Here is a 21,053-nt window from a genome sequence, read left to right on the forward strand (position 1 = left end):
ACTATGTAGCAGCATCTCTTTGGAGATCCTAATTTAAGCACTGTTAAAGGTATGAAATACATCAACACTTTAGATGTTTGAAATGTCTTTGACTGTTAAATTTGACTGGCTTTAAAATAATAAAATGTCTTTGCTTCCACAGAAGTGATAAGTCTTGCAAACACCATTCCTATGAAAAATAGGCAAGACTCCTAACCCTACCTTATGTTTTGATGTGTAGTTTAATCTTCATGGTCAATTATATCCCTTTGTCTAGATAATCACTTCTCTCCAATTCCCTACTCCTAACCTGGCCGATATCCTACATAGCTGCTGGTTTGGAATCAATTCCAAAGGGTCTATGATGAGACATTCAACCTGAACAGATGAATTGTAAAACCAGAGGGCCTGGAACTAGTGAACAACTTTTCTTGTTCTGAGCTTCACTGTGAGGATTGCTAGCTGTGTGTAATACATCACACACAGACACTGTTTTACAAGACTGACCTTGTCCCACTCCTGTTCAGAGGTCACATGCTTATCCAAAAATTCTGCCATCCCAATTCCCATTCTCTGGCAAATGTCGGCAATCACCGTTTGGTATTTCTCAGCCAGATTTCTAAACTCCAGGGAGATCTGAAATAGAAACCGTAAAAACACAGACATCATGAAATATGTGCAGACATGGCACCAAAGATCACAAGGCAAACAACGGTGGAATTAATTATCACTCTGCAATGGTTCATCTATAAGCCTAATTTAGGTCATACATGTTTTGTTTTGGTTTTTGAGATGGAGTCCCGCAATGTTGCCCGGGCTGGAGGGCAATGGCGCCATCTCAGCTCACTGCAAACTCCGCCTCTCGGGTTCAAATGATTCTCCCGCCTCAGCCTCCCGAGTAGCTGGGATTACAGGAATGCACCACCACGCCCAGCTAATTTTTGTACTTTCAGTAGAAATGGACCTGTTAGAATCACCATGCTGGCCAGGCTGGTCTCAAACTCCTGACCTCATGATCCACTAGCCTTGGCCTCCCAAACTGCTGGGATTACAGGTGTGAGCTACTGTGCCCAGCCTCATGTTTCTTATTATAGCATAAATTTTATAAATATTATAATAGAAGGGTCTAAAAATGCTAACGTTTCTAGATTAAAAAGAAGTTTCAAAGTCCCACTACACACTTCATCTTTCCAATGTATAACGAGATGCTTCAACATAACGCTGAGTACAAGAATTTTAGGGAGAACAGCTTGTTTAGACAAACCTCATGATGAGAAAGATTCCTTTATGCAAACATGGATCAAGCACTACCTATGTAACAAGTATCATTCTAGGCACTGGGGATGTATATCACGGACACAAACAGAAACTCAGACCTGGAGTTGCTTCCAAGATGCCCAAAGAGGAACAGCTCTGGTCTACAGCTCCCAGCAAGATCAACGCAGACACTGGGTGATTTCTGCATTTCCAACTGAGGTACCTGGTTCATCTCATTTGGACTGGTTGGACAGTGGGTGCAGCCTATGGAGGGCGAGCTGAAGCAGGGCGGGGCATCGCCTCACCCGGGAAGCGCAAGGGGTCGGGGGATTTCCCTTTCCTAGCCAAGGAAAGCCGTGAGTGACTGTACCTGGAGGAACAGTACACCTCTACCCAAATACTACGCTTCGCTTTTCCCACAGTCTTCACAACTGGCAGACCAGGTGATTCCCTCCAGTGCCTGGCTTGGCGGGTCCCATGCCCACGGAGCCTTGCTTGCTGCTAGCACAGCAGTCTGAGATCAAGTTGGGATGCTGGAGCTTGGCGAGGACAGGCACATCTGCCATTGCTGAGGCTTGAGTAGGCAGTTCTATGTTCACAGTGTCAACAAAGCAGCAGGGAAGCTCAAACTGGGCAGAGTCCACCACAGCTCAGCAAGGCCTACTGCCTCTCTAGATTCCACCTCTGCGAGAAGGGCATATCTAAACAAAAGGCAGCGGACAGCTTCTGCAGACTTAAACGTCCCTGCCTGACAGCTCTGAAGAGAGCAGTGGTTCTCCTAGCATGGTGTTCGAACTCCGATAATGGACAGACTGCCTCCTCAAGTGGGTCCCTGACCTCCATGTAGCCTGACTGGGAGACTCCTCCCAGTAGGGGCCAACAGACACCTCATACAGGTGGATGCCCCTCTTGGACAAAGCTTCCAGAGAAGGATCAGGCAGCAATATTTGCTGTTCTGCAGCCTCCGCTGGTGATACCCAGGCAAACAGGGTCTAGAGTGAACTTTCAGCAAACTCCAACGGACCTGCAGCTGAGGGACCTGTTAGAAGGAAAACTAACAAACAGAAAGGAACAGCATCAACATCAACAAAAAGGACGTCCACAAAACCCCATCCATAGGTCGGCCCCCATCCATAGGTCGGCCCCCATCCATAGGTCGGCCCCCATCCATAGGTCGGCCCCCATCCATAGGTCGGCACCATCCATAGGTCGGCCCCCATCCATAGGTCGGCCCCCATCCATAGGTCGGCCCCCATCCATAGGTCGGCACCATCCATAGGTCGGCCCCCATCCATAGGTCGGCCCCCATCCATAGGTCGGCCCCATCCATAGGTCGGCCCCATCCATAGGTCGGCACCATCCATAGGTCGGCCCCCATCCATAGGTCGGCCCCCATCCATAGGTCAGCACCATCCATAGGTCGGCACCATCAAAGACCAAAGGCAGATGAGATGGGGAGAAATCAGAGCAGAAATGCTGAAAATTCCAAAAACCAGAACACCACTTATCCTCCAAAGGAATGTAACTCCTCGCCAGCAAGGGAACAAAACTGGATGAATGAGTTTGAGGAACTGACAGAAGTAGGCTTCAGAAGGTTGGTAATAACAAACTTCTCCAGCTAAAGGAGCATGTTCTGACCCATCACAAGGAAGCTTAAAACCTTGAAAAAAGGTTGGACAAATGGCTAACTACAATAACCAGTTAGAGAAGAGCTTAAATGACCTGATGGAGCTGAAAACCACAGGACGAGAACTTCGTGAAGCACAGACAAGCTTCAAGAGCTGATTCGATCAGGTGGAAGAAAGGATGTCAGTGACTGAAGATCACATTAATGAAATAAAGCAAGAAGACAAGATGAGAGAGAAAAGAGTGAAAAGAAATGAACAAAGCCTTCAGGAAATATGGGACTGTGTGAAAAGACTAAATCTACATTTGATTGGTGTACCTGCATACGGTGTACCCTACATTTGATTGGTGTACCTGAATATTGGTGTACCTGAATATGGGACTATGTGAAAAGACCAAATCTACATTTGATTGGTGTACCTGAAAGTGATGGGGAGAACGGAACCAAGTTAGAAAACATTCTTCACAATATTATCCAGGCCTAGCAAGGCAGGCCAACATTCAAATTCAGGAAATACAGAGAACACCACAAAGATACTCCTTGAGAAGAGCAGTCCCAAGATACCTAATTGTCAGATTCACCAAGGTTGAAATGAAGGAAAAAATGTTAAAGGCAGCCAGAGAGAAAGGTCGGGTTACCCACAAAGGGAAGCCCATCAGACTAACAGCAGATCTCTCGGCAGAAACCCTACCAGCCAGAAGAGAGTGGGGCCAATATTCAACATTCTTAAAAGAATTTTCAACCCACAATCTCACATCCAGCCAAACTAAGCTTCATAAGCGAAGGACAAATAAAATCCTTTACAGACAAACAAATGCTCAGAGATTTTGTCACCACCAGGCCTGCCTTACAAGAGCTCCTGAAGGAAGCACTAAACATGGAAAGGAACAACCAGTACTAGCCACTGCAAAAACACACCAAATTGTAAAGACCATCAACACTATGAAGAAACTGCATCAATTAATGGGCAAAATAACCAGCTAACATCATAATGACAGGATCAAATTCAAACATAAAAAATTACCTTAAATGTAAATGGGCTAAATGCCCCAATTAAAAGACACAGACTGGTAAACTGGATACAGAGTCAAGACCCATCAGTGTGCTGTATTCAGTAGACCCATCTCACGTGCAAAGACACAGACAGGCTCAAAATAAACGGATGGAGGAAGATCTACCAAGCAAACGGAAAGCAAAAAAAAAGCAAGGGTTGCAATCCTAGACTCTGATAAAACAGACTTTAAACCAACAAAGATCAAAAGAGACAAAGAAGGCCACTACATAATGGTAAAGGGATCAATTCAACAGGAAGAGCTAACTATCCTAAATATATATGCACCCAGATTCATAAAGCAAGCCCTTAGAGACCTACAAAGAGACTCAGGCTCCCACACAATAATAATGGGAGACTTTAACACCCCACTGTCAATATCAGACAACAGATCAATGAGACAGAAAGTTAACAAGGATATCCAGGACTTGAACTCAGCTCTGGACCAAGCAGACCTAATAGACATCTACAGAACTCTCCATCCCCTATCAACAGAATATACATTCTTCTCAGCACCACATCACACTTATTCTAAAATTGACCACATAATTGGAAGTAAAACACTCCTCAGCAAATGTAAAAGAACAGAAATTATAACAAACTGTCTCTCAGACCACAGTGCAATCAAATTAGAACTTAGGATTAATAAACTCACTCAAAACCACACACCTACAAGGAAACTGAGCAACCTGCTCCTGAATGACTACTGGGTACATAATGAAATGAAGGCAGAAATAAAGATGTTCTTTGAAACCAATGAGAACAAAGACACAACATACCAGAATCTCTGGGACACATTTAAAGCAGTGTGTAGAGGGAAATTTATAGCACTAACTGCCCACAAGAGAAAGCAGGAAAGATCTAAAATTGACACCCTAACATCACAATTAAAAGAATTAGAGAAGCAAGAGCAAACACATTCAAAAGCTAGCAGAAGGCAAGAAATAACTAAGATCAGAGCAGAACTGAAGGAGATAGAGACACAAAAAACCCTTCAAAAAAATCAATGAATCCAGAAGCTGGTTTTTTGAAAAGATCAACAAAATTGATAGATCGCTAGCAAGACTAATAAGAAAAGAGAGAAGAATCAAATAGACACAATAAAAAATGATAAAGGGGATATCACCACCGACCCCACAGAAATACAAACTATCATCAGAGAATACTGTAAACACCTCTACGCAAATAAACTAGAAAGTCTAGAAGAAAAGGAGAAATTCCTGGACACATACACTCTCCCAAGACTAAACCAGGAAGAGGTTGAATCTCTGAACAGACCAATAACAGGTTCTGAAATTGAGGCAATAATTAATAGCCTACCAACCAAAGAAAGTCCAGGACCAGACGGATTCACAGCCAAATTCTAGCAGAGGTACAAAGAGGAGCTGGTACCATTCCTTCTGAAACTATTCCAATCAAAAGAAAAAGAAGGACTCCTCCCTAACTCATTTTATGAGGCCAACATCATCCTGATACCAAAGCCTGGCAGAGACACAACAAAAAAAGAGAATTTTAGGCCAATATCCCTGATGAACATTAATGCGAAAATCCCAATAAAATATTGGCAAATCTAATCCAGCAGCACATCAAAAAGCTTATCCACCCCAATCAAGTCAGCTTCATCCCTGGGATGCAAGATTGGTTCAATACATGCAAACCAATAAACATAATCCATCACATAAACAGAACCAATGGCAACAACCACATGATTATCTCAATAGACGCAGAAAAGGCCTTTGACAAAATTCAACAGTCTTTCATGCTAAAAACTCTCAATAAACTAGGTATTGATGGAACATACCTCAAAATAACAAGGGCTATTTATGACAAACCCACAGCCAATATCATACTGAATGGGCAAAAACTGGAAGCATTCCCTTTGAAAACCTGCACAAGACAGGGATGCCCCCTCTCATTACTCCTATTCAACATAGTAATGGAAGTTCTGGCCAGGGCAATCAGGCAAGAGAAAGAAACAAAGGGCATTCAATTGGGAAAAGAGGAAATCAAATTGTCTGTTTGCCGATGACATGATTGTGTATTTAGAAAACCCCATCACCTCAGCCGAAAATCTCCTTAAGCTGATAAGCAACTTCAGCAAAGTCTCAGGATACAAAAATCAATGTGCAAAAATCACAAGCATTCCTATACACCAAGAACAGACAGAAAGCCAAATCATGAGTCAACTCCCAATCACAATTGCTACAAAGAGAATAAAGTATCTAGGAATCCAACTTACAAGGGATGTGAAGGATCTCTTCAAGGAGAACTACAAACCACTGCTCAACGAAATAAAAGAGGACATAAACAAATGGAAGAACATTCCATGCTCATGGATAGGAAGAATCAATACAGTGAAAATGGCCATACTGCCCAAGGTAATTTATAAATTCCGTGCTATCCCCATCAAGCTACCATTGACTTTCTTCACAAAATTAGAAAAAAACTACTTTAAATTTCATATGGAATCAAAAAAGAGCCTGCATAGCCAAGACAATCCTAAGCAAAAAGAACAAAGTTGGAGGCATCACGCTACCTGACTTCAAACTATACTACAAGGCTACAGTAACCAAAACAGCATGGTACTGGTACCAAAACAGATATATAGACCAATGGAACAGAACAGAGGCCTCAGAAATAACACCACACATCTACAGCCATCGGATCCTTGACAAACCTGACAAAAACAAGCAATGGGGAAAGGATTCCCTATTTAATAAATGGTGCTGGGAAGACTGGCTAGCCATATGTAGAAAGCTGAAACTAGATCCCTTCCTTACACCTTATAAAAAATTAACTAAAGATGGACTAAAGACTTAAATGTAAGACCTAAAACCATAAAAACCCTAGAAGAAAACCTTGGCAATACCATTCAGGACATAGGCATGGGCAAAGACTTCATGACTAAAACACCAAAAGCAATGGCAACAAAAGCCAAAATAGACAAATGGAATCTAATTAAACTAAAGAGCTTCTGCACAACAAAAGAAACTATCATCAGAGTGAACGGGCAACCTACAGAATGGGAGAAAATTTTTGCAATCTATCCATCTGACAAAGGGCTAATATCCAGAATCTACAAAACACTAAAACAAATTTACAAGAAAAAACCAAACAACCCCATCAAAAAGTGGGCAAAGGATATGAACGGACACTTCTCAAAATAAGATATTTATGCAGCCAACAGACATATGAAAAAATGCACATCATCACTGGTCATCAGAGGAATGCAAATCAAAACCACAATGAGATACCATCTCACACCAGTTAGAACGGCGATCATTAAAAAGTCAGGAAACAACAGAAGCTGGAGAGGATGTGGAGAAACAGGAATGCTTTTACACTGTTGGTGGGAGTGTAAATTAGTTCAACCATTGTGGAAAACAGTGTGGCAATTCCTCAAGGATCTAGAACTAGAAATACTATTTGACCCAACAATCCCATTACTGGGTATATACCCAAAGGGTTATAAATCATGCCACTATAAAGACACATGCACACGTATGTTTACTCTGGCACTATTCACAATAGTAAAGACCTGGAACCAACCCAAATGTCCATCAATAATAGACTGAATAAAGAAAATGTGGCACATATACACCATGGAATACTATGCAGCCATAAAAAAGGATGAGTTCATGTCCTTTGCAAGGACATGGATGAAGCTGGAAACCATCATTCTTGGCAAAATATCACAAGGACAGAAAACCAAACACTGCATGTTCTCACTCATAAGCGGGAGTTGAACAATGAGAACACGTAGACACAGCGAGGGGAACATCACGTACCAGGGGCTGTTTGGGGGGCGGGGGCTGGGGAAGGATGGCATTAGGAGAAATATCTAATGTAAATGACAAGTTGATGGGTGCAGCACACCAACATGGCACATGTGTACCTATGTAACAAACCTGCAAGTTGCACACATGTACCCTAGAACTTAAAAGTAAAATAATAAAAAAAAGAAAGAAAAAAAAAAAACTCAGACCCTCGAAGAGCTTAGATTCTAGTGAGCAGATCTGCCAATCATTTCATCTCATTAGTTACCCAATTTATATTATGAAGCTATAGAGTCTCTCTCACTATTAAGGCTATACTTTTACATTCATTAAACAACTCAATATGAGGCATGCTGCCCAATACTTTTTCCATAGTCCAAGCCCTAATGCAGAAAAGTTGAAGTGATGTTTTTAAAATTTATTGTTACTGCCCAAATGTCGTGTTTTAACTTCAAAGAATTGTTTATAGGTTGACAAAATACAATATAAAAACACCATGGGAAGTCTTAAAACAAAACATGAGAGCCTATATATAATACTGCCAACAGTGGAGAGATGTGGTTAAACACTGAAAGCGTGCAATATACTCGGTCTGTGTTTATGGAAAAGTTAGAAAAACGTCCTCGGAAAACACCCAAAATTAAGGGCCCAGAGGAAACCAGGTGGCCGGCTGATTGCAAAGCACCAGGAATTCACATAATTTAGGATTTCTGATTAACATCAACTGTCAACATCCCCATGCTCCTCCCATAAAAAAAAAAAAAAAAATCAAATCAATCAAATCAATCTGGTCTTTCCAGAACTGTTTCCAAAAAGTTGTTCTTTGCAGAACAGCTGTTCAAGCTAATGCCAAAGGATAATTCCTTCTTGTGGCTGAAACAAACTAGTGATTCAACAAGAGGTTATTAGAATCCCTGAATCTCCATAGGACTCTGCTCCTTCCACAGATCCTTGGCTAGACCAGTTCTATTTATTAGAGAGGAAAGGCCAATGAGAGTGGGGAGGAGCTTAGACTCCTCCAAAACACTTTCACTTCTGAACTTGACCGATCCTTCCAACAACTTTTGGTATTTATTATACAATTGTACAGTTCCAAAAGTAAAAACAAAAACATACAGGAGAAAGTGACAATGAAGAGCCCTATGGTTTTTCCCAGAAACCCAGAGGACGGACAGGGCTCTGCTGACTCCACACTCAGTGCCCAGTTTTGTATATTCCCTGGGTACAACAATAAGCCCTCACATGTGAATTGAGCCAGGAGGGCTTTTTCCCCTGCCAGGTAATTCTGTTCCACAACACAGTAGTTTTCTATGTTCTCAGATCACTTTCTGGTGACTCCAAGTACAAGAAGGAAGGTGCTAGAGCAATTCCACAGGGATGATGGAGAAAGGGCCAAATCCTACACAGGAGGTAAGAGTAGCAGGGAACACAAATACAAACTCCTCTGATTACAAACCTTAGGAGTGCTGTGATCAAAACACTGGGTGGCTCTATCTTTGCCTAGGTTTAAACTGTTTTTGGTTTGTTGGCTTTGTGTTTTCAACCATTTTTTTTTTAAAGTGGCAGTAAAGTATGCCACTGACTAAGCACAAGGGATCTGAAGCCAGACCTTGCAGATTCACTGATTCTGCCACTTAACTTTACAGGTAATCCTAAGCAAACTACTTAATTTCTCTGTGCCTCAGTTTCCTCATCTACATAAAATGTAAATAATAACAGTATGTTATGTACTAGGTAATTTCCCTGTTAAATGATGTTGTAGATAAAATAATACAAAGAGTAAATTAACAATGAAATATATTTAGCAACTAACTCATAGTAAATTGCTCAGTAAATGAATGCTATTATCGCTATTATCATTTAAAAATAAGGAAATAAGGCTGTATTATTACTTAAATTATGTTTACAGGTAGAGTTCTAAGCTTTCTAGCTTTCCACTAGTACCAGCTGAGAAAGATATGTGGTCATGTATTGTATAATGATGTTTCAGTCAACGACGACTGCAAATACAATGTTGGTCCTTTAAGATTGTAACACCCTATTTTTACTAAACCTTTTCTATGTTTAAAGACACAAATACCACTGTGCTCCAATTGCCTACAGCATTCAGTACAGTACCGTCCTGTAGAGGTGTGCAGCCTTGGAGCAATGGGCTGTACCACAGAGCCTACGTGTGTAGTAGCTATGCCATCTTGGTATGTGTGAGTACACTCTATGATGTTCGCAAAATGATGAAATCATCTATCAATGCATTTCTCAGAATGTATCCTGAGCCACTCATTAAGTGATGCATGACTGTGTTCTAATCGAACCCCTAATATACAATGAGAGTTCTAGAAAGCCTGACTTGAACTGGTACCAACTAATGATCACTAAAGTATAAAGCATCAGGTTCAATCTACTGTACATCGAGATGGAGGTCACTTGGTTAGAACACTGTATTGAGGCTTATTCCTAAATTCTGCAAGGCCTGGGATAAGAGGACAAACGGAGGCCTACTACATGTAGCTAAAAATTTTTAAATGATCAATCGAGTTAACGACTTGTTAAATAAAATATATTCTATCCTCCTGCCTTGACAAACATATCTTCATAACAACCTGGTTGATTCAGGTTTGAATTTAAAATTCTTAGTCCCTCAGAGGTTTATTCCAAAAGGCAACAGGACACAGACAGCTGATCCTCATATCCCAGGCTCTTCCCTTCCACTGCTTCCTGAATCCCGCTCTCTCCAGCATGGGAGGCACCTCACATTCATTTGAGAGGATATCCCAGCCCTTAGTGCCAGGATCCATCTACCACACTCCCCAACACAGCCCTGGGCCATCACTCAGGCCCAAGGGCACAGTCAGTGGTGGCACATTCCCACCTGGAGGAGATGGACAGACCTTAGGAAACAGACTGTGTGGATGCAGACATGGGCTCAGGGATTCGGGGCAAGGAACTCCACATGTCCAGAACGTGGTGTAGGTGAGCCCATGAGAGCTGAATAAGCACCTTCCCATGGCCCCAGTGACCCCTCACCCCATGGGGCCCTCTAAAGTGAGGAGTTCCACTTGCCCAAGTGTAACAGCAGTACTGTGTGAGTGAGGCCAAGCTATTAGTCCTCTTTTACACTACTTGTTCTATCCTGGGACCTCTTAGCCAAAAGCTGATTGCAGGTCTAGCCCCACACAACTGGTTTCAAAGAGATGCTGGGCCACATCAGCACATATACAAATCATTCCTTAAGGAGACAAGGCACTATTAATTCCCATACAGTCCCATCTCAAGCTGAATCAGACTGGAGGGACCTATAATTCAAGGAGCTTCAAATTATATATGCACACAAAACACACCACTTAGTACATCTTTATATTCACAAAGGATACAAAAGGTTAACAACAGCGGAAATAGCAGTGGCCTGGCTTGCGCTTTCTGCTCCCTTTTACTCTCCCCAGGGCAACTCTGCTTTCGCGAGGACTGCATCTCTAACTCTACCACCCAAAAGAGAAAACGATCAGTTCAGTGTTCACATCTGAAACCTTCCAGAACTAAGCATTATTTTTCCACTGGAACACTGTATGAACAAAGGAAGACACTGAAGTTTTACAAACATATTGGAATATCATCTGGAAATTTGCTAGTGATATTCCCCAAAATTATGTTAGCATTCACACACTTTCATATTCTTTCACTTTTGCTGAGTGGATAGCGCTGCCTTGACTTACGCAATACCTAAGACATTTACCCCCTGCCCCGGAAATGTTTTCATTATTATGACTCTACTCAAGTCAAAAGTAATTTGGCTGTTTTTTTATGGCAATAAAATGACTTTTTCAGGATTATGTGATTTAAAAGATTGACTCTTTTGACAAAATAATATGTATTCATGATATGAAATATACACAAATAAAAACAACATAGTTCACTTAACACCCCCCACCCCACCCTACCGCCGCCGCGAGCCCAGGGTTCACTGTTACCATTCTGAAGTGACTATGGAATTTCAGGCTAGGTCCAGCTAGAATAATATTAGTTGTTTCTAAGTGAGAATGTGCTTCCATTATAAATGGGGTATGACTACTTCCTCTGCTTCAGCAGAGTTCAGAGTCCCATCAAATAATGGTCACAGATTTCCCATCAAAGGAAATCCATCCTCTGGTCATCAGGTGTCCTGTGAGAGCCAAATCACCAGGACCTTCCCAGGGTTACAGCTCTAATTCTCACCCAGTTACTCGTCATAAATTTTCTTTCTTCTTTTGAATTGTACTGTATAAACTCGAATTATTCTTCAGATATTTTCTTCTCATTTGTGTCGTGTTGTACTATATTTTGGGCTTTGGTACTGAAGGTCTGATCTCAGCAATCTGAAATAGCCTTTGCACCAAAACAGTCTTCCCCAAATATTCTTTTTTTTTTTTTTAATATTGTCCCATTATGCAGAAGAATCAAAGATTCGTTTCTTTGGCGGAGGACTCTCCATCTGTCCACTTAGCTCCCTCCCAACTCAGATAAAGATTAGGTTTCTTTCAGTAACATAAGGAATGTTCTCCAAAAGCTCTGGCAACTGTGGATAAAAAGGGCTTCTTTGGGCCATTACAGAACATGTGACTTTGCCAAATCAAACTTTTATTTATAAGATATGGAAGAAGCAGTTATTTATGTGATTCAAGACATGCGAATTCTAGGAGAGTAGGACCTAGTCAGATGTCCACATAAACTTGAGGGACTTTTTAAAGCTTAGGATTTTAACTATAACCCACTTTACCCCAACAAAATAGACCAAATAGCTAATATTTTCAGAACACTTACTCTGTACCGGCACTAAGTACTTTATACATGTGAAATTACTCAATCCTCTCAGTTCTAACTTTACAAATGAGGAGATGGAGACACAAAGCAGATAAGGAATTTGCCCAGGATCACAGGTGAAGTGACAGAGGCTCACCCTGCTTCTCAATCCTCACCCTAGCTGCTAACAGACACCACCCCCTATGCCAGGCTGCTACCCATCTTGAGCAACAGTCCCTTGCTACCAGGCTCAGGGTAGTCAAGAGGCCAGTGGTGTCACACAGGTAGGCTGCATTATACAGTCAGCAGGTTTTTGTAAGCTAGCCTGAGAATCTTTTACAACACTAAAATGTGAGTGCATCTTCCCACAGGAAGAAACACTGGACTTCCAATACTGATAATAACAGCAGTAACTAACATTCTAAGAGCATTACCTATGTTAATTCTTTGAATATTCAGAATACCATGAGGTAGGTGTTATTATTACCCCATTTTATAGACGAAGAAACTGAGGTACAGAGAGGCTTTGCAAATAACCAATAGTTTAGTAAGTGGGAGATCTGAGATTCCAACCCAGGCAGCCTGGCTCCAGAGTCTTGGCTACCAGGGTTCTTAACCATCACATTATGCTGCCCTCAGACTGCCTATTTTACCTTTCTCCATAGGTATGCAGGCTAGCGGATAGGCACATTAGCAATTATGAACACAACGGTCAGTCGACAAGATGCGTAACCCCACTCACCGTTGGGAAGTCCTCCAGCACCTGGCGATCCTTCTCCTTGCTCTCCATGAACCGCCAGTCTGGTTGGTAAAGGAAAGAGTGAAAGTTGTGTAACAGCGGGACCTTCTTTTCCACACTGATGGTCATGTCATCTTCCAGTGTGTCCAGAGCTCGGAGAACCAGATAAAATATGCACACTGCGTTGCTGTAAAAAAGGAAAAACTATTAATATATTGGAACAAACAACCAAATATATTTTATTTTAAAATAACCTGTGCCACGCCATTTTCTAAACCCATCTACACGCTTAACTCTAAAGAACTATACGGATATCCAAAGCTTTTCATATTTAACGAAACTTACATTAGTTTTCCTTTCTTACATGAGAGTAATGAACTTCTGTAGTTTGTTTATTAAAAAATTAAAAGCCTACTAGTTGGGTGTCACTAGTACTCCCAGCAGTGAGTTGCATTTAACTAATGCAGAACAACTATAGAGACCAAAAGACCGAACTAATTATTTGGCAAATAGAAAAGAAAGTCAAAAAACACAGTAACTTCTCAGTATAAAGACGATCATACATAAAGGCAACTGGTGTTAAGTTCATGCGTGTAATCTGCACAGAGATAGCTTCAAAAGAATCAACCGAATATGCTAGAAATAGAAATGTAAAGTTGGATAAGAGAAGCCGAGAAAATACACGACCTGCTCACAGACAGGTTCAGCTGTCAGGACTAAAAAAAGTTAATAAACATCACCCCCTCCCCCCTTCTCTGAAAGGCTGGGCCCAAAGGGACACTACTAGATGGCAAAGAGCCTGGAAGGGCTCTAAAGTAAACACATAGGGCAGGGCTATGTTCTGGGCAAGCCACAGCAACGAGGCTGCAACGCTAAGCGCTATATCAAAACGTAGCCTCCAACCACTGAAAGCTCCCGGGACAAGCTTTCCTCCAAGCCAGAGGCGCTGCCTCCATCACTCACCGCATTTCTCCATCCAGCGCCTGGATAACAGCTGCGAAACTGCGACTGGTCTGATTGAGATACTTGTAGCAAGTTTTCAGGCTGCTGCTGAGCGAGTCCTGCGGGCAGACAAGACACACGGCGGTGGGAGACGTCGAGGAGCAGGAGTGGGAGTGGGACTGGGGCAGGCGGCTCCACAGCCTGCCGCCCTCTCCCCGGGGCCAGTCCTTGCAGGGCCAGGCTGCAGGAGGCAAGCAGCAGCCCCGCGGGGCGGTGCCTGCGCCCGGGCCCCTGGGCGCCGCGGCGGGACTCAGCACCAAGGTGCGCTTGAAGAGGGCCATGGCCTTGGTGCCGCAGGCGGCTGCGGCCATGGGAATCGCGGACCCCGCGGAGTTTTTCCTCCATAGACTCGAGCCGATCTGGGAAGCGCCCAACGAGGGGCGGGACGGGCTCGCCCTCTACTCGAATACGCGCTGGGCCGACCCAGAACGGGCCCGCCCCGCACGTGGAGGCCGCTGCCTGGCCCGCAGCCCCGCCCCCGTCTCCCGCTCCGCACCCCTTCGGCACCTGGCGCCTGCTTCCTCCCGGTCTTGCCCTTCTCAACGGAACCCACCTGCCGCTAAGGGAACCCAGCGCACTTCCGAGCAGCTCGCTTGTCCTCCCAGTGACAGAGTCTCCCTAGACCAAACTCTACCCAGGCTCCGCTGAATCCTCTTCCCAACAAGGCCTGGACTTTGTACTCAACGCGTCTGTCTTTGCATCGCCCAATTTTACCAAGAATCCTGCTAAATTGATTTGCCCAGAATCCCCCAACTTCAATATCTGATCACCCTGGACACCTGATCAGGTTCCACATCCCCCTGCATCCCTCAGGTGATGTCTGATGATAACTCTGGCCTGCCTTCAGCAAGAATCCTCACCCCTGTGTTTCCTCGTAATGATTTTCCATCCACTGACATCCGGCTCCTCTGTCATCAATTCCTACTTTTCCTTGTATTGGGAATGGAGCCCAGTTCTGTACCGAGGTCTCTCTCCTCTTACTGCAATCGTTGTTCTGAATAAAATCTGTGTTTTGCCGTTTTACTACCACTGTCCAACTATGGTTTTTCTCTGATACCTGTTTTCAGAGAAAACTGTGGTTTTTCTCTGACACCTGTTAAGCCTCTACTATTCTCCAGAAAGCCAGCCATTCCTGTCTTCTCATCTTTCCCTTCGAAATTAATGGAATGCAGTGCACTGACCTTTACTCTTCCCTAAAGCAAAGAAGGACTGTGTTTTTCCAAAAGGGAAAAAAAGTCTTATTTTAAATGCAAGCATATCAGAAAGAGTTGCTGTTTATAGTGTATTTATTTTCATAGACTATTTTTTAGAGCAGTTTTAGGCCCACAGGGAGTCGAAAGTACAGCGGGTTCCTATTCCCCACTTCCCTCTCCTCACCCGACAGTCTCACAACAGTTCTTTTTAGGAGAGAGATGGGAATCATTTATCTAACAGGGCCAGGTGTGGTGGCTCTCGCCTGTAATCCCACACTTTGGGAGGCCAAGGTGGGAGAACTACTTGAGTCCAGGAATTTGAGGGCAGCCTGGGCAACATAGTGAGACCTCATCTTCACAAAAAAGCTTTTAAAAAAATTTTTTTTAAAAGCCAGGCGTGGTAGCGCCCACCTGTAGTCCTAGCTACTCAAGACTAGCTACTCAGGAGGCTGAGGTGGGAGGATCACTTGAGCCCAGGAGATACAGGTTACAGTGAACTATGATATCGTATACTACTGAGTGAGACCCCATCTCAAAAAAAATTTAAAAATTTAAAAATTACTGATATGCTCCTAAAAAAAATATGGCATATCCACTGCTAGGAAATTCCACAGTCACTTCAGAATGGTAACAGTGAACCTTGGGCTCTGGTGGGGGGTTTAAGTGAACTATGTTGTTTTTATTTGTGTATATTTCCTATCATGAATACATATTATTTTGCCAAAAGAGTCAATCTTTTAAATCACATAATTCTGAAAAAGTCATTTTATTGCCATAAAAATTATTAGTAAAAACAAATATTTACTGGGCACCCTAATATTAGTAAAGTTCAGTGTCTGGCACATAAACATATTCGGTAAAGGTGTGATGAAAAAAATGAAGACATTCATCGAGTATTTTAAAACAATTCACCAACTCCTTCCCTCTCAAAATATGGGGAGGCAAGATTTCAGAGTGAAAGAAACAAGAATACCTGCTCTGGACTGAGCTCCAGATCAGCTCTTCACATAGCCTGACCATTACCAGGCTACAGCAGGCAGTATTTTTAACTGCACTGCCAAGTCATGTTCAGTCCAACCAAGAGTTTGGGGGCTGATGCTAAGCCAGGAGTTTCAATCAATGCCAAGACACAGTCCCCCTAGATTTGAACACCAACACTCTTCAAGAACACTATCCCTCCTTCCCACACAGCTCTCCACTCTGAAAGGGAGCAAGCTAAGCCACTTACTCCTCCAGCTCGTACCCCTGCTGCTCTTTTTCCTGTCACCTATTTGTTTCAGTGCCTTTCCTTGTAACAACAGTTTCTTCAAATCACCAAGAACAAAACAGGAAGACACAACTAGTAAGCACACTATGGAAAACACTACTCACTAAAAATTTCCACCTCTTAATTCTCATGAGCTAAGGGAGAAAGAAAGCTCAGGCTACTGCTGCCTGTCCCTCCTGGGTTTTCTATTGCAGTCTGAGATTCAGGGCACTCCCAAGAGCTTGCAAGTGGGAGAAAACAGGGATGGAGGGAATTTAGAGGAGGGGTGTGGGGTGGTCAGGAGGACAAGACCAGACTCCCAGGAAGGGGCTCCAGCCTCAGGCTGAAAGTTCCACAAGTGAACAGCTACCAGCTACCGGCCCTCTATGCAGCCTTCCTCACTTTAAAATAGAATAGGTTTCTCCAGGAGGGGAAAAATACCACAAACTCAGAACTGAATTTACATAATCAGATTGATAACCATCATTTATCAGGCACCTAACTTCATGCCAAGCACAATGTGGACATCGCCTGTTATCCTTACTCAACCCTTTAAGGTCTCAAAGGCCTACAGTCCACTGACACATTTGTGGCAAGACTTGGGGCAGAATTTAGCATTTTTAGTGTTTTAGAAAATAGGCAATAAAATGCATATACAACCCCAGTCAGTGTGAAGTAGCATCTCATAATTATTTCTTTAGCAAAACATTTGAATATTTATACTAAGTGGGATGAATGTAGCCTCAACTTCAAGTCAGGTTTTGCTGCCAAGTGATTTTGAGCCAAATTGACAAAAAAACGTTTGCAGACCATCTTAGAGTTGGGGAGTTGTGGTTAAAAAATCGTGACCACACATACATCCCAATTTTACAGATGAAGTAACTGTGGCTCAGAGGTTAAGTTACCAAGGTTGTTCACCTAACTTAACAGAGTCAGAAACTGGAGTTAATAATAGACTTCAGAGAATATACTAGTCTAAATAACAGGATTTAGATTTGACAGAAGCCAGATCTGCCTGATTACAAACAGCCTGCTTTTTCCATCACTTGGCTTTTGGGTGATGCCACACACCTTGCAGGCAGCATATGCCCCTAGATTTACTGATATGCTCCTAAAAATGCAGTATAAATCAAGTTTACTAAACCCTGAAATTCTATAGCCAAATCCTTCTGCAATAGAAATAATCAGCCCTCAATATCTGCTAAGTGTAAATTTTTTCCCTAGTTTGTAGAGAGAAACTGGTTGGGTGCAGTGGCTCACACCTGTAATCCCAGCACTTTGAGGCTGACATGGGAAAATCGCTTGAGCTCAGGAGTTCAAGACCAGCCTGGGCAATGTAGCGAGACATTGTGTCTACAAAAAAATTTGAAAATTAGCCAGGCATTGGTGGCACGTGCCTGTAGTCCTAGCTACTCAGGATTAGGAAGCTGAGGTGGGAGGATGGCTTGAGCCAGGGAAGTCAAGACTGCAGTGAGTCATGTTCAGGCCACAGCATTCTAGCCTGGACAACAGAGCGAGACCCCGTCTCAAAAAAAAAAAAAAAAAGCCGGGTGCGGTGGCTCTCACCTGTAATCCTAGCACTTTGAGAGACCACAGGCAGATCACTTGAAGTCAGGAGTTCAAAACCAGCCTCGCCAACATGGTGAAACCCAGTCTCTACTAAAAATACCAAAAAATCAGCCGGGTGTGGTAGCAGGCGCATGTAATCCCAGCTACTCGGGAGGCTGAGGCAGGAGAATTGCTTGAACCCAGGAGGCGGAGGCTGCAGCGAGCTGAGGTTGCGCCACTACACTCCAGCCTGGGCAACAGATGGGAGACTCCATCTCAAAAAAAAAAAAAAAAAAAAGGAGAGAGAGAAACTAAGATAATGTTAAGTGAAGGGAAATGTATTTTCCAATTTGTTTCCCCTAATTACAACTCGGTTATTTTTTTAACGGCTCATGGGGATTTAAATAGTGCCCAGAAAGACTACAACAAAACAAATACTACTGTACCATATTATCAGAGCTAGAAGGAATAGCTCGTCTCACTTTAAAAAAAATCAAAATGTACAAAAACAGCATACTGTGAAGTCTTTCACTACTCACCATGACCACCCACTTTCCCTCCCAACAGGTAACCAATCTGCTAGCATCTTCCTCTGCAGTGCTTTTCTCCACCTGAAAAACTGTACATTTGTTTTTTTGAATTGTCTCTCTTCCACTAAAAAGTAAGTTTTATAAAAGCAAGGTCTTCACCTATCTTGTTCACAGTTGTATCTCCAGCACCTAAAACACAATCTGATATACAACTGGTGGTCAAATATTTGTTAAATAAATGAATGCTACATCTAAATATAAAAAGTGACATCTGCCCTATCAAATAATAAGTTATTCTGCAGCAAAATAATTAAAATAATGTAGCACCGGCAAAGAAAAGATGGAGAAAATTGAATATTCTACAAATAGGCTGAAGGATGTACCTGTCCTAAAGACAGCATGTGAAAGATAACACCAAACGAGGGTGTAGTCTAATGGAGACAAAAACCAGAAATTTATTTTCTAGTGTGTTTACTGAAGCACATGGACACTGACAGAAAGACTCCAATGTTCAGGCACCTATCAAGCCTCGGCCTGAGTCACATTTGCTACCGTCCTGTTGGCCCAAAATGTCACAGCAATCAGCCAGGCTGGTCCAGACCAGAAGAACTCGGTTGAATGTGTCTATTCATTCAATAATCGCATAGAATAATTTTCTTGTTGAAATAAAAACACCTCTTATGCATTCATTTAATAAATAGTACAGGCATGAGGCAGATAAAATGTTAAGTAAAACCAAGTTCTGACCTTCCGCCAACCACCTAGCTAATCCATAGACGCACAGATAACTCATTAGAACTCGGAAGTGTAGATAGGCGATTTTAAAACTCAGGAAGCGCTGAGGATGAAGCGGTGGATGGCAGCAAGGCGGGGAGAGCTCTGGAGGAGGAGGTGAAACTGGAGGAGTGAGATTTCATTCCAGAAAGGGTGTTCATGTGATGTTACCTGCATAGTTCATTTTGCTTACCAAAACACGCACTCGTCCTCTCCCACATAACCCACCCACATCGCCTCAGATGTGCAACCCTCGGGTTAGAACACTGGTAAGCGCCGATGCTCACGGAAGGGACGAAACGGGGAGCGCAACCGCCGGGAACCAGGCAGAAGCCGCTCAGGCCCAGGGCGGCTTGCGGGGGCAGGGACAGGCCTGCCAGGAGGGCCGCGTCCACCCGGACCCGACGTGGGGAAGGCTCGAGGTAAGGGGGACGGGAACGCCCGGGCGTCGGCCCTGCTCGCTGCGCCCCTTGCCCCAGATCCGGGCCCGGCCGCTCAGGCCCTGATGCCGTCCCCGACCCAGGAAGCAGGGATGCTCGGCCCACCTGGTCCATCTTGGGCATCACCTTCCGCTTGCCCCCGATCCGGAAGCGCACCAGGTTGTAGAACTCTTCGGGGTGGCCCAGGCACTTCACGAACTCCATCCTGGCGCAGGTGGCGGACTCTCCGGCGCGGCGCTGACCTCTGCGGTCCCCAGGCTCTCACCGGCCGGCCGGACCTGTGGAGTAGGCGCGGCTCGGGGCTGGCCGGGAAGGAGGCGGGCCCAGCACGACGACGCCCCGCCCGCCGCTCCGCCCACTCAACGGGCCTCGGGCGCTAGCGTGGCCACCTGCGGGCTAGCGGGGTGGACTGACGGGTGCTGATTGGCCAGCGCCGCTCGCACTAGGAAGACGCCGGCCAATCAGTGGCGGAAGGAGCCTGGCGTGACAACACCCTAGAAGCTCATTGGAGGCGGAGAAAGAGGCCGACGAGCGGGATTGGTGCCCTGATGGAGCCGGGCCTTTGTTTTCTCCGGCTTACGCCGGCTGGGAGTGCGAACGCCGTGGGGACCGGACGTGAGGCCGCAGGGTCAGGGTTCGCAGGAGCCCAACGGTGGTCCGGCGTCTGGAGAGCAGTGCCGGCCGGCGTGCGCCCCGCTTGGTCAATAAGTCGTCCACGTGTCCAGCCTCGTTGGCTCCTGCCAACTCATGAGCTCTGCAGCCGCTCCCCATAGAGCCTAAGACCGTGAAAAGGCTGGCCCCGCGCCAAGCTGGGCGTCTTTACTGTAACACACCCCAGCACAGCCCGCTCTCCTGCCCGCCACCGCCATCCGGCCCCAGGGAGCCCCGCACACTCCTGGAGCTTCAGCTGCCTCCTCTCTAAAGTGTTTACTTGAGATCCAGCTTAGTCCTAGAAAAAGGAGCTGAAGCCTTAGAGGGCCTGTAACAGAAAGGTGGAAACTTCTCTCATCCTAGATCTCTCCAGCCGTAGAAACCACTGGCTACCTGGCCGGGTGAGGTGGCTCACGCCTGTAATCCCAGCACTTTGGGAGGCCGAGGCGGGTGGATCACGAGGTCAA

General features: G+C 44.3%; 1 protein-coding gene across 2 annotated transcripts in view; it reads right to left on the bottom strand.

Moving 5' to 3' along the window:
• FDFT1 (farnesyl-diphosphate farnesyltransferase 1) overlaps nt 1–20,360 on the bottom strand; it is a 35,237-nt gene extending 14,877 nt beyond the window's left edge. Inside the window, exons 1-4 of one of the 2 annotated variants that reach the window (XM_010384590.2) lie at nt 20,041–20,360; nt 14,166–14,263; nt 13,206–13,389; nt 487–615 (exon numbers count right to left, since the gene is read on the bottom strand). In XM_010384590.2, coding sequence (XP_010382892.1) covers nt 487–615; nt 13,206–13,389; nt 14,166–14,263; nt 20,041–20,139 — 510 coding nt within the window. In that variant the 5' untranslated portion in view covers nt 20,140–20,360. Of the gene's footprint in view, nt 1–486; nt 616–13,205; nt 13,390–14,165; nt 15,477–20,040 lie in introns of those variants that run through there. The other variant, XM_010384589.2, reaches the window with a different exon arrangement.
• Between the last annotated feature and the right edge of the window lie 693 nt (nt 20,361–21,053).

Source organism: Rhinopithecus roxellana, chromosome 9 (genome assembly GCF_007565055.1).
Source record: "Rhinopithecus roxellana isolate Shanxi Qingling chromosome 9, ASM756505v1, whole genome shotgun sequence".
Taxonomy (NCBI): Eukaryota; Metazoa; Chordata; class Mammalia; order Primates; family Cercopithecidae; genus Rhinopithecus; species Rhinopithecus roxellana.